Source organism: Microcebus murinus, chromosome 14 (genome assembly GCF_040939455.1).
Source record: "Microcebus murinus isolate Inina chromosome 14, M.murinus_Inina_mat1.0, whole genome shotgun sequence".
NCBI lineage: Eukaryota > Metazoa > Chordata > Mammalia > Primates > Cheirogaleidae > Microcebus > Microcebus murinus.
Genome location: NC_134117.1, coordinates 78,388,121 through 78,402,152, shown reverse-complemented (window position 1 = coordinate 78,402,152; position 14,032 = coordinate 78,388,121). Strand labels below are relative to the sequence as shown.

General features: G+C 37.9%; 1 protein-coding gene across 9 annotated transcripts in view; it reads right to left on the bottom strand.

The window, feature by feature from the left end:
• The window catches only part of LOC142860948 (tyrosine-protein phosphatase non-receptor type 20-like), a 140,856-nt gene that overhangs the window by 46,764 nt on the left and 80,060 nt on the right, over positions 1-14,032 (bottom strand). For 7 of the 9 annotated variants that reach the window (XM_076010328.1, XM_076010321.1, XM_076010325.1 and 4 more), the window contains 3 exons: positions 7,890-8,041; positions 6,620-6,710; positions 5,177-5,220 (listed from right to left, as the gene is read on the bottom strand). In XM_076010328.1, the coding sequence (XP_075866443.1) occupies positions 5,177-5,220; positions 6,620-6,710; positions 7,890-8,041 (287 nt within the window). Of the gene's footprint in view, positions 1-5,176; positions 5,221-6,619; positions 6,711-7,889; positions 8,042-14,032 lie in introns of those variants that run through there. The other 2 variants (XM_076010327.1, XM_076010329.1) reach the window with 2 other exon arrangements.

Genomic DNA, 14,032 nt, shown 5'->3' with positions numbered 1-14,032 from the left:
CTGAGGGACAGTGAACTGGCCCCCTGTTTAAAAAGTTTGAGGACCCCTGTATAAGAGAATTCTTGGAGGAAGAAATGTCTAAGCAGCAAAGCACTCAAGAAGTGGCTTGGCTACTTTTAACAGTTTGTCATCAGTTAACGCAGCAAAGGAATGATCTGAAGGTAGAATTAATAATTAAAAGGAAAGCAGAGCATAAAGTTTGAAAATTCACAGTCTGCTCATGTGGTAAAGAAGAAAAGAGCATTTTCAGGAGATGAGTCCCAGGATGCAGCTGGAGACTTTTGCTAGAGAAATTAGCATGACTAAAAGGGAGCAAGGTGCTAATAGTCAATATGATGGGAAAAAGTCCCTGAAGGCATTTCAGAAATCTTCAAGGGCACCCTCCCATCACAATCCCTGAGGTCTAGGAGAATGGAATGGTTTTGGGAGACAGGCCTAGGGGCACCAATGCCCTGTACATCCCTGTCTTGTGCCACCTCAGGATGCTGTTCCCCACAACCTGGACACTCCAGCAGCTCCAGCTGTGGCTCAAGTGGCCCTAGGTACAGCTTGGGCCACTATTCCTTAAGGCCTAAGAAGTAAGCCTTGGTGGCATCCACATGGCGTTGAGTCTGCAGGCACCCAGAATGCAAAGACATGGAGGCTTGGCAGTTTCTACCTATATTTCAGAGAATTTACTGGAAAGCCTGGGAGCCCAGGTAGAATCCTGCTTCAGGGGCAAAGCCACTGCAGAGAGCCTCTACTAAGGCAATTCCTACTGGAATTCCAGTAGGCATTTCCTACTGGAAACGTTGGGTTGGAGTTACGTCAGAGAGTCACCACCAGGGCAATGCCCATTGGACCCACATGGGCCAGGCTGCCATGGGACTGACCACAAAATGGCAGAGCCATTGGCAGTGTGCCACCTCAGCCTGGAAAAGCTGCAAGCATTCAGTTCTAACCTGTGGCAGCAGTGACATGGGCTGCACCCAGCAAAGCCATGGAGGTGGGGCTGCCCAAGGCTTTGGGAGCCCACCCCTGTACCAGTGTGTCCAGAATGCAGGACATGGAGTCAAAGGAGACTATTCTGGAGCTTTAGGGTTTAATGTCTGCTCTGCTGGCTTTCAGACTTGCATGGGGCCTGCTACCCATTTCTTTTGGTCAGTTTCTCCCTGTTAGAATGGGAATGTTTACCCAAAGCCTCTACTACCATTATACCTTGGGGGTAAATAACTTATTTTTTAATTTTACTGGTTCACAGCTATAAGAAACTTACCTTGAATCTCAGATGAGACTGCAGACTTTTACATTTGGGGGACTTTTAAATTGGGGGGACTATTGAGAAGGGATGATTACATTTTGTTATGTGTGAAGAACATGAGAATTGGGGTTCGAGGGTTAGAATACTATGGCTTGGATGTTTGTCCCTCTCAAACCTCATAATTTGCTCCCACCTCCCCTTCTCTCTGGCCTCCTCTCTCACCATGTGACCTACTCTTAGGGCTCCCCTCACCTTCCACCATGAGTGGAAGCAGCCTAAGGCCCTCACCAGATGCCCAATCTTGAACCTTCTAGCCAGCAGAATTTTGAGATAAACAAACCTTTTTCTTTATAAATTACATAGCCTTGGGTATTCCTTTATAGCAACATAATGCAGAATAAGCCAAAGATCAAGGTAGTGGCAGTCTGGTTTCTGCTGAGGCCTGTCTTCTTGGCTCACAGATGGCTGCCTTCTTGCTATGTCCTCACATGGCCTTTCCCCTGTGCCTTTGAATCCCTGGTGTCTCTTGTATGTGTTAATTTTCTTTTCTCATAAGAACACTGGATTGATTGGATTAGGGTACACCCTAAGGGCCTCATTTTATCTTAATTACCACTTTAAAGGTCTATCTTCAAATAAGGTCATATTCCGTGGTACTGGGGGTTAGAACTTCAACATATGAATTTTGGAACAAACAATTTGGTGCACAACGTACAGTAACTACTCTTTTGACTGGCTTCTTTCACTGAGCATAATCATTTTGATACTCATCCATGTTACTGAATGCATCATTAGTTTGTTGCTTTTCATTGCACAGTCATGTTCCATTGTGTGAACATACCACAATTTGTTTATCCACTCTCCCACTAAAGGATAGTCGAGTTGTTTCCAGTTTTTGGCTATTGAAAATAAAGCTGATAGGAACATTCATATACAAGTCTTTACACAGACAAATGCTTTAGCTTCACTTAGGTAAAACATGGAAGTAGAACTGCTGAGTCATAAGGTACATATAAGAAACCATTACATTCTATTCCATTGCAGTGGGTAAGAAGAGGTAACTCATTGTTTTAGTTTGAATTTTCCTAATAATTAATGTGTTAAGCATCTTTTTATGTAGTTATTTGCCATCCATATATCTTCCTTCTATATATACAAGAATTGGCTGCCCAAATATTTTGTTCATTTGTTGTTGGGTAATTCATCGTTTTTTGGGGTTATCGGAATGAATTCTTTATACATTCTAAATACATGTCTCTTATCAGATAAATGTTTTCATGTATTTTTCTTCTAATCTGTTACTTGCCTTTTTGTTTTTATAATTGTATGCTTTGATGAGCAATTGTTTTTAATTTGATTAAATCCAATTTACTTTTCTTTTATAATTTGAGGTTTTTATGTTCTATTTAGGAAAACTTTGCCAAACCCAAGGACATTAAAATTTTCTCTTAGGTTTTCTTCCAGAAATTTTATGATTTTAATTCTAATATTAGGACTATGATCTATTTTGAGTTAATTTCTACATAACATGTGAGGTAAAGGCCAAAGTCCACTTTTTTGGCATATGAATATACAACTGTTCAGACCATTTGTTGAAAGATTGTCCTTTTCTTACTGTTTTGCATCCTTACATTCAGATATTACCATCTTCCCCACACCCCTACAAGACTATAGAGAGTATTCCATGAGATATGTGTAAACATGCTCTGAAAAGTGAAAACTAATAGAAACCTAAGTCACTATTTTTATTAGTTATGAGTAGAACCTCATCCAGAGACAAGTAAGAGAAAAGGCATTAATATCAGGCCAGGAGTCAGAAAACCTGATATATAGTGGCACCACTCCTTTTCTGGCCTTTAAAATGCTTTGTAAGTTGTAAAGTGTTAAAGAAATACAAGTTACTGTCTTTATACTTGAAAATATCTGTGCTACATAATAAAGGCCATTCTTGCTTTGCACAGTAGTATAGGGCCACAAATATGACTGTGCAGACTGAAATCATAAAAACGATCTTAATAATTAACAGGAAAAATTGTGATTGTTTCACAGTCCTTAAAAATTTTTGTGAATGTATTAAAAACTCCCTTATTTCTTGTTATAGAGAGGTGAGAAAGTATCAAGGATAATATTTATTTAGAATATTATAATTTTAACCATTGGAAACATTGAGAATTAAAGCATTTAATTTGTAAAAAATTTGTCCATAGTAGTTTGAACAGCATTTGCTTTTTTTGTATTGTAAGTCATATAACTTACAATACAAAATAGGTATTTTTCCCATGTCTTGGCTAACTTCTAAGCTTGAATCATCTTCCACTATTTTATCCTTTGCACTTACATTGTCATGAAATAGCTCGACAGTTCCTTTATGTGAAGTTTTTTGCCAGCATTACTTCTCCTAGGTCACGTATGTCCTTTTTGTCACAGCCACTTTCCTCATTCATGTCAATAAGTTCCTCTTCAACAAGTGCCTCTTGCAGCTCTAGAATCTCTTGAGTGGTGGTAGTGACAACATGTCCCCAGTTACTATTTCTTCTATAACTCCATTTACATTCAATTCGAATTTCACTCCCAGCATTATCACTTTTATTTCCTTACTGCAGTTTCATCTCTGTCTTTTGATTATCCATTCTTATAAAATGTCATGAGGTTTATCACTTAAAGACAAGGAGGCAAAACAACTACATGTTCTGCTGTGTGCAAAATGAGTAACAGGTGCTGTTAGCTATTGCCAACATATTTTGAAAAAAGTGACATGATTAGTCACTGATTATAATGCATATCTGTTATTTGGATAGTGACTTGTGGACTGAAGATCTAGCAGTGACATTTGTTATTTCATGCAATTACTCAGTTAATATGTGTCTATAACTGAAATGTGAATCCTGTGGTTGTGGACCTGGTGTTATTTAATGAAACACAGTAACTGATATTCATGTATATTGGGACTGTGCAAAGTGAAGACTGCCACTATTTGCACTGTCCAAAGACACATGAGTTCATCCATTTAGTGTTCTCAGCATTTGAAGAGGAGGGCAAATAAATGATTTCCCTGAATTTCTTGATGTGAGTCTTCAGGAACTTTTTCTATAAATTCCAGAAATCTGTGGTCAACAAATCAAAGAAGCCTTCTATGACTGTCACTTAAGCAGACTGTTTTTCATGTTAGATTACACTATATTGTGAGGGAGATAAACCAGTGCTCCTTAAAATAGAACCAGGGTGAATTAAAGTTTATTTTATTTTAAGAAAAGCCAAAAAGTTTTACATGATTTCCCTTAGTTTTAGTAATTTAACTTTACTTTTTAGTACTTTTTTTTTTTGAGACAGAGTCTCACTTTGTTGCCAGGCTAGAGCGAGTGCCGTGGCGTCAGCCTAGCTCACAGCAACCTCAAACTCCTGGGCTCAAGTGATCCTCCTGCTTCAGCCTCCCTAGTAGCTGGGACTACAGGCATGCACCACCATGCACGGCTAATTTTTTCTATGTATATTAGTTGGCCAATTAATTTCTTTTTTATTTATAGTAGAGACGAGGTCTTGCTCAGGCTGGTTTTGAACTCCTGACCTTGAGTAATCCGCCCACCTCGGCCTCCCAGAGTGCTAGGATTACAGGCGTGAGCCACCACGCCAGGCCAGCTTTTTAGTACTTTTTAATCTCCTCATTTTTCATTCTTTTTATACCTAGAATAAAGTATTCAAGTCGGATTAAATGTTATGTGTGCCTTATATCCTAAAATGAACTTCTTACAATCCTGAAAGCCTCATTTTAAAGGTCTATTTGCTTTCAGTCTACTTAAGGGCTAACTGCACATGTAGGAATAGAAATTATATAATTGGGACCTCTCACCTCCCCGAGTAGCACCAAATTGCTGATATTACCTGCCAGCAATAGGTAATAGTGTTTCCTTACCTTAATGTCTAATAGCGGTTCATTACCTTAATTTTAGAAGTATTCTTCAATGTAATTATACATACTCTCCCTGCAGAAGATAGCATAATAAATTATTTTAACCATGCTGGGAAAGTATTCATCATCTTTTATAATCGTAAAGTTATCTTAGATCTTAATGAACCAACTAAACATGAAAGTATTTATCTAATGATGGCAGTCAATGTGTTCTACTCTGATTTTTATGATAACTACCTCAAATCTAGTGGGAGAAACAGGAAAGAAAATAATTAAAATATAGTTTGGTAAGTGGGAGATAGTGGTCACAGATGCTATATGACTACTGGAAAACCACCAAGCCTAGCTTTGGGGAAAATAGGGAAGGCACCGCCAACATAGCTATGAAAGACAGCAGGTATTACCTCAGCAAAAAGGGAGAAGAGATGTTTTGTGCAAGAACCACAAGTTCAAAGCCATGGATGCAAGGAAAAGAGAATGGATTTCAGAAATCAAAAGAAGTCCTATGGTAAACAGAGGAGAACTTTATAAGCCATGCTAAGGAACTTCACCATGACTGCAACAAAGCACCAAGGAAGAGCTTTGAAAGGAGAGCAACACGTTCCGCCTTGCATTTTAGGAAAATCATCTCAGTAGCTGCAGGGAATGAATGAGAAAGGGAGGCAGCAGACAGAAGACCAGCTGAGAAATGAAACGGTCTCAGTCTCATCAGCAGTGAGGATCCAGAGATGGGAGAGGACTCTAGAGGTATTAATCAGAGTAGAAACAAAAGAATTTGCAACCACTTTTTTGATATCGCAGGTGACCCAAAGATTTCTGGCCTGAACAGCTAGATGTTAAATAAGGTGTAAAATATAGGAGGAGTCTCAAGTTGGAGGAAGAGACATGATAAACTTAGTTTGAACAAATTTTGACTTTGAAAGGAATATGAGTCATGGAATGAGATTTCCTGCCACAGATAAAACCGCATTGTTGCGTTTTGTTTCTGATCTGCAGACAACCTGAGATGGACGAATCCTGTGAGTAGCTGGTGGGGAGGGCAGGGAAGCAGTGTGGAGGGCGCTCTGAGGACAAAGGGCAGCCTCTGTTGGAGAGTGGATTCATAGCTTTATTGTCCAGGACAAAGGAGACACATAGCCCCATTGTATTTCTATGTCTAAATAAAATTGCCAGGGAAGGTGGTCAGGGCTTGGGGTATCAAAAGTGGCAGGTGTCTCAGACTATTGGACTTTGTGTTCCGGGTGGCTCATGGCACGAGAACAACGCTGAAGCCCTGCTGCAAGTGACCCTCTGGCAGTGGCTGGAAGAAATGCCAGAAATAGGCGTTACCCACACCGTACCCTAGAATACACCCTAAAATGCTCATCACCATGGTCACAGGCCAAAATGTCTTATGGAGAAAGCCATACAACCCTCTTTTTATCTTTTCCCAAATATAAACAGAAAAATAACCAAAACCATTTTTAGCTTACATGGAAGAATATCTCGGTATCGGTTTTTCTCTCTGTTGCTTGGTTGATTCCCAAAGATGAACTCACCAGGCAGATTCTTAAATTCTAAATCCTTTAAAAGGTAAAAAATATAAGTCATGTATTTATGGTAACCAAAATACAAAAGAACTCTGCCTTTGTTTCGTGCTCATGATCCTTAAACCCCTATATGATGTGACCTGCTACTTAACATGTTGTATGATAAGTTAGAACCCCATGTAAAAAGTACTACATAAAATATCTCAAGTTTGAGATGCCAATCAATGAGTTGTATAATTAAAAACATGTTAAACTCTCTGGAGATACTTTTCCATCTGAATTTCATTATTTTTTCTCTTTCATAAAAAATGGAAATATAGAATATTCACTTTTTAGAACCTACCTATAAATCAATCATTTTATAAACAAAAATAACAACAAAAACAAATAAACAAACAAAAAATTAAACAGCCTCACAATTTACCCCTTGCCCTTTGAAAAAAATATAGTAGGACACCAAGGATTCTTCTTTTCAAAAAATTTCTTTACCAAGTATGAATTCACAAACACTTATTGAGCATTCAGTATGTTCCAGATGTTGGAATACAAAGATGAACAGAAAAATGGGCTCATTCTTAAGGAGTTAACAGCATAGTCAGAGGACCTGTAATCACATACCATGTGGCCACTGAATAGAGACACCAGTGTAAATTACAAGCACTAGATTGCACCTGAAGGCACATGAAGAAAAGCTCTAAAAAGGAAGTAGCGCTTGAACTCAAAGAAATTTAGGTATTTATCCATATAATTAACTACCATGTAGTACTTAAAAAGAATGAGATATAGCTATATATGCTGGTAATATATTTGGAAATCATATCTTATGTGTAAACTTTTTTTCAAGAAGGTAGAAGACTGAGTAAAGTACGTGCCAACAATTTTTCTTGAAATTTACGTGACAAGCTTAATAGTGAAAAGGAGCCCAGGAAGTCGAGAGAGACAGGGAGAGAGGGAGAGAGGGAGAGAGGGAGAGAGGGAGAGAGGGAGAGAGGGAGAGAAGGGGAGAGAGAGAGAGAGAGAGAGAGACTCTTACTTTCTATCCATTTATACCCTTTTATGCTATTTAACTTTTCTTTTTACCATGTATACCTATTACTGTAAAAAGCATACATAATATTGAAGGGAAGGAGAAAAGGAAGGGGTAGGGAACTCTCTAGTAATGATACTGAAAAATAAATCATATACAGACTCTTATTAAGACCAAAATATTTACCATAAACTCCTGGATGATATCATATTCTGCTACTTTTTTCTCAAGCATTTTCAAACAATCCTTGATGGCTGATTGCTCATGAAAATTGAATATTAATGGTCGAATCTGAGCCAACTGATTAAGCTCCCCTTCAGTAACAATTTTGTGTATATCTAAGAAAGAGAAAAATTCACATCTGTAAGTTACTTGTATGTATGTAAAAGGAGACTTTATTTTTTGTAACTGTTGTTTTCTCTTAGGTATAGGCACAGGCATTTAAGGATCAATGGAAGTTTATTTTTTCAGAGGTGAAAAGTCTATTACTTTAAAAGAGACTGCCTTTGCTTTAGAAAAATCATGGCTATGTACACTGAAATTACACAAAACCACTGTTCTTGGAGAAAACTGTTCAGTGCTATCAATGTAACAGATGAAGTAGAATGAGAAGTGTTCTATTTTATAATGTCAATTGGGTATATGTATTGACAATTATGCCAAGGCAAGAAAGTACAAGATTTGGATTAGGAAAAAGGGAGAACTTTTGCCCTCCCTGGGACCAAGTGTTTGGAAGTCCCTGGAGTCTCAGATAAGCAGATATGGGGAGTCCAACTCACACCTTTCTCTAAAACAGACAAACACACACATGTACGCATACACACATCCCAAGGATAGAGAGGATCTATATGATATAATGGCTATAATATGAATACTTATATATATGGGCACTTATAACCAATAATAAGAGAGCACATTCTATTTAATAGCATACATGAAATATTTTTTTTTAAATGATGATCTTTCAGGTCAAGTTGACAGTCTATGTTCCAAATATCTGAAATTTTATATATAACGTCCATTGGCCAAAATGGATAAAATCTAGAAGTCACTTGTAAAAGAATGTTTTAAAATTTTAAATTTTTGACATAAAATGTTGGAGTGAAACCACTTCTAAAATCTCTTTTCAAAGCAAAAAATCAGGTTACAAAAATCAAGTTGATATTAGCAAAAATTATATAAGAAGCAATTAAGCAAAAGAAAGATGGAAGTTTCTGAGAATCTGCACAGCACTGGGCAGTGCATCTCGTATTGGAGCTTCCGTGTTCAGAAGCTCTTTGTAAGGGTAGGGATGAGGGGCTGTTGGTTGGGATAGACATTCACAGAAATCCACAATTTCTCACAGATATCTCTAACCTCAGTATTAGAGGATGTCCAAGTAGCCCAGAAGGGAGGATAAAAATTCTCACAAGAGTAGAAGCCATTTTGATTATCATTTGACCCTTCACAGAAAACCCTTTACAACTTCCCATTGTGTTCTAGCTTTGCTGGAATAAAAGCTGGGAGAGCGCAGAGAGGAAAGAAAAGGCGGAATGACCACAGTGAATATTGGCATTGACTCCCCAGCACTGATTCTACCCTGAGGGTTAGTTAAAGCCATTCATGATCATTCCACAATAAGACCTTTGCCAGTGAATAATTCAGAAGTAGCAGATGATTTGGGTCAAAGGGAAGCAAGGAGAAGTTTCTTCTGGGATTCTGGGAAAGAGAAGCAAGCTTCTCTCACCCCCACCCCTCTGTCCAGACATAAACAAAAAACCATAAGGCCCTAATACCACAGGCTTCCTTCTTATGACCATACAAGGAAGGAGTTGACTATAGCAAATGTGAAAAACATAGAAACTGATTTCCTGATGACATCAGCAGCTGATCACATTGAACCTGGCATCCTTCCTACTTCTGGACTTACATTATAGGGGAAAATATATTTCTTCATCATTAATATGATTTTGAATTTGTTTTCTTTTTCTTGTAGCCTGGTCCAAGAATTTCAATCAAAGTATATAGATCAAGCTTTAGCTATGTAGATAATGGCAATCATTCCAGCCTGTCTACAGAAAGGGATCTGATCTAGCTATTTGGTGCTGGCATCATCATCAGGCAGGCTTAAAAAGCAGATGCTTTCCCCATTATGATGCATGAACAACAATGCAGAATGGTTTGCCAAAGAAAGTGCTGCCTTTGCCAAAATGAGGAAACTGAGGACGTTAGAGATCATTGTTCTAACCACTGGCTCCAGGATGACACCACCTTAGCAACAATGGAGAAGTGAGAAAGCCACCATTCCAACTGTTGACTCTAGTAACACAGCACTTCAGCTATAATGAGACCCAGGAATGCCATGTCTGCTATGGTGTCTACCAGCAAAATGGATGCCTCTCTACGTACTTACATCCTAGCTAAGTGCATATGACTGGTCATGACCACACCAACTACCACCAAGTCTTGGAAATGTCACTTTTAGTTTTCCTGCCTGGCCATATAGGAAGGAATGCTGCGGGGGGGGGGGGGGGTGTGTGACTGATGTGGAGTAAGGGCATCTATAATATCTGCCCAATATTCATCCACACCCTTTGAGCTTTGTGCTCCTTTCCCCCTACCCCTTTAGCACACTTGTAATTGTCCTCAGGCAAAATGCAGCCCTCAAAATGTACTTTATAATGCAAGATAATGAGATTCAAGAAAATAGACTGGGAATCAGGAAGAAATCATTCATGCTCAATTAACAACATTAAAGAGATAGAGCTATACATGTTCATGAACAAAATGGAAATCACACATGACAGACAGAAAAAAATTAGTAATGCAATACAGCATGCAAAAAATTTAAAAGTCCATTATAAAATGCAAGATAACATAGAAAAAGAAAATTGACTGTATCTGCAACATCTGTAGAAAAAATAAGAACATAAATTATTTTAAATAAGAGTTCAGAATTGAGATGAGAATAGAATGAAGTGAAAAATAAGTTTGAAGACCTAAAAAAAGAAAATAAAAATTCAAAAGTACATGATTATAGAACTAATTTATAATTAAATCAAACATTGTAAGAAATAAAACAGTTGAAAATAAACTATCGACATAGAACAAAGGCACGTGTATATAAATTAGTGAAGAGAAGAGAGGTAAAAAACAAAGAAAAGATAATGCATGTGAGGACCTTGTCAGAAACTCAGGAGAAAAACTGGAGACAGGGTGAGGAACTTGAGAAATCCTCCTTCATGATGCATGCTTGGGGAGAGGAGAGGCAGCTTCTGCAGGAAAGGCACAAACCCCACTCAGGATCCTTTCCCCTCTCTCCCTAATGGATGGAAAGCATAAGATACTGAGGGAAAGTACCCAACACTGTCACCTTCACAGCACAGGTGAAGGCTCACTAACGCTGGGGGCAGAGAAGGGAAAAAGCATCCTGGACCCAGTCTGTAAGACACCCCCCTCTACCTGTGGAATGGAACCGCCTGAGACCCAAGGACACCGCAGGCTGCACAGGCTGAGGCTGAACAAGGACCTCAGGGAGTATCACCCCCAACCAGGTTAGCAACAAGGGAATCACAAGTAAGAGCACTCTACTGCTGGGAAGTAGACAGGGTCATAGTGAGAAGCCTCTTCTGAGGTGCAAGTACAGTGGGAAGGCCTAAAGCAGAGGGGGAACCGACTGATGTGAATCCTCTAGCAAACCACTTCTCATTCTACACTCAAGGTAACACTAGAGGAATCGGAAGCTGGTGGTGCACCGAGAGTAACCACAGCAACATCAAACCCTGAACCCTGCTCAATTGCTGACTATAGTGACTCAGCTCCTCACACTGAAGACCTACTAAGGAAAAAGGCATATCCATTCCTACATACTGTGTTTCCCCGAAAATAAGACCTACCCATAAAATAAGCCCTAGCAGGATTTCTAAGCATTTGCACAATAGAAGCCCTACCCCGAAAATAAGACCTAGTGATGGGCGTGGCTACACAGGGTATCTGCACAACCCATGCATTTTGTCACAGAGCAGTAAAGAAGACGAGCAGCCCTTCTCATCTGCCCCATGAGAGCTCTATTGTTTGACATGAGAGACTGGGGCCAATGGTTCTAAAGGAAATAGAGTTGCAAGAAATTTCAGGATGGAATTTGGGGTTTGGAGAGTTATGATGATGTTCCAGAAGAAGATGACTTAACTATATTTGAATAAATGTAGATTGTTGTACTGTCCTTAAAAAAATAACACATCCCCTGAAAATAAGCCCTAGGATGTCTTCTTGAGGAAAAATAAATATAAGACCCTGTCTTATTTTCGGGGAAACACGGTACCTCAGACTCTAGAGCATAAGATGAAATATACTACACCAGTTCCCCCTCATCCACATGGGGTATATTCCAAGACCCCCAGTGGAAGCCTGGAACTGCAGATAGTATAGAATCTGATTGCTATCAATTGAGACATTTCTATTCATGTATTCTACCCACCAATTTAGTGCTTTTTGCATCTTAACTAAGACTTATGTACAGTGTCCATACCTTTTTCAGTTGAGGTGCAACAGCAAAACTAGCATAGATTTCTTTTCTTTCTTCACAATTTCACAGAAGACTTGTTCTTACTGTAGATCTTAGTGACTTTAACATACAATTTTTTTCTTTCCTTTATTAAGTTAAGAACTTTCAGCTTTTCATTTAGAGGAAGCACTTAATGTCTTCTCTTTGGCATATCCAATTTTCCAGCATCACTATTTTTGTGCTTTGGGGCCATTATTAAGTGAAACAATTGCTACTTGAACACAAGCAGTGCAGTACCATGACAGTAGATCTGATAACCAAGACAGCTGCCTATTGACTAACGGGCAGGTAGCACAGGTGGCACGGATATGCTGGGAGAAAAGAGAATTCATATCCTGGGCAGTACGGAGTGGGGTGGTGCCAGAGTTCATCATCCTACTCAGAGGAACATGTAATTTAACACTTATGAATTGCTTACTTCTGGAATTTTCCATTCAATATTTTTCGACTGCCTTGACTGTGGGTAACTGAAACTGCAGAGAGTGAAAACATGAATAAAAGGGGACTACCATATTTTACTTCAGTCTCTAGATTACACAATATCCATCTTTCAACAAAAACATTATATAGCACACAGAGAAGAAAAAGAAAAAAAAAGTCAAGAGATAAAGCAATTAACAGAACCAGAACAAGTTATAACATAAATGTTAAATATATCAGGTGATGAAAATACTGATAATCAACTTGTTAAAAGTTAGTGGGAAAAGTGGATAAAATGTATGAACAAATGGGAAATTTCATCAGAGAGATGGAAGAAAGAACCAAGTAGAAATGCATAAAACAAAAACTACTGTAAGAAATGAAGCATGCCAATGGATGGGCTCATCAGCAGACTTGATACAGGCAAGAGAAGAATCACTGAACTGCAAAGTAGGTCAAGAGGGAATACCCAAATTAAAAAAGAGAAAAAAAACTGGGTTGAGGGAGAAGAGATCATCCAAGAGCTATAGGCCAATATCAAATAGACTAATACACCTACAAATGGAATTCCCAAATAAAAGAGAATTGGGCAGAATATTTAAAAAGATAATGATTGGGAATTTGCCAAAATAAAGACATGAAGCCTCAGATCCAAGACCACATCAAAAATAATATAAGCCAGAAGACAATTAAGTGACATTTTTAAAGTACTCAAAGAAAAAAAGCCATATGAAAAAATAAAGATCTCAGTAAAGAGTAATTATAAAAGCTGTTATTGTAACAATGTTACATGAGTAATTATAAAAGTTAGCATTGTAACAATGGTATACAACTATACTTTTCTATTGATTTAAAAGACTAATACATTTTTCTAAATTATTAATCTAAAAACTAATTACAGTTATAGTATTATAACTTTGGCTTATAACTCCACGTAACTCCATATAACTTTTGTTTTCTACACAAGAAATTAAAGCACCAAAAAATATTAGTTTATGGCCACACAATGTATAAAGATGTAATTTTGTGACATTAATGAATGAACAGGGTAAAGATGGAGCTATCAAAGGACCACAGTTTGTATATCTTAATGAATTAAGATGGTATATAAGAGTGTTATGCTCTTAGGATGTTAAATACAATACTCATGGTAATCAGAAAGAAAATAGCTAAAGAATATACACAAAATCATATAAAAAGATTTTATTAATAAATATTTCACTATAAAAATCAACACAAAAGATGGTAATGCAAGCAATGAAGGACAAAAGAGCTACAAAGTATATAAAAAACAAATAGCAAAATGACAGAAATAAGTCCCTCTTTAAAAGTAATGTTACTTATCTTTATTATTATTTTTTTTTTA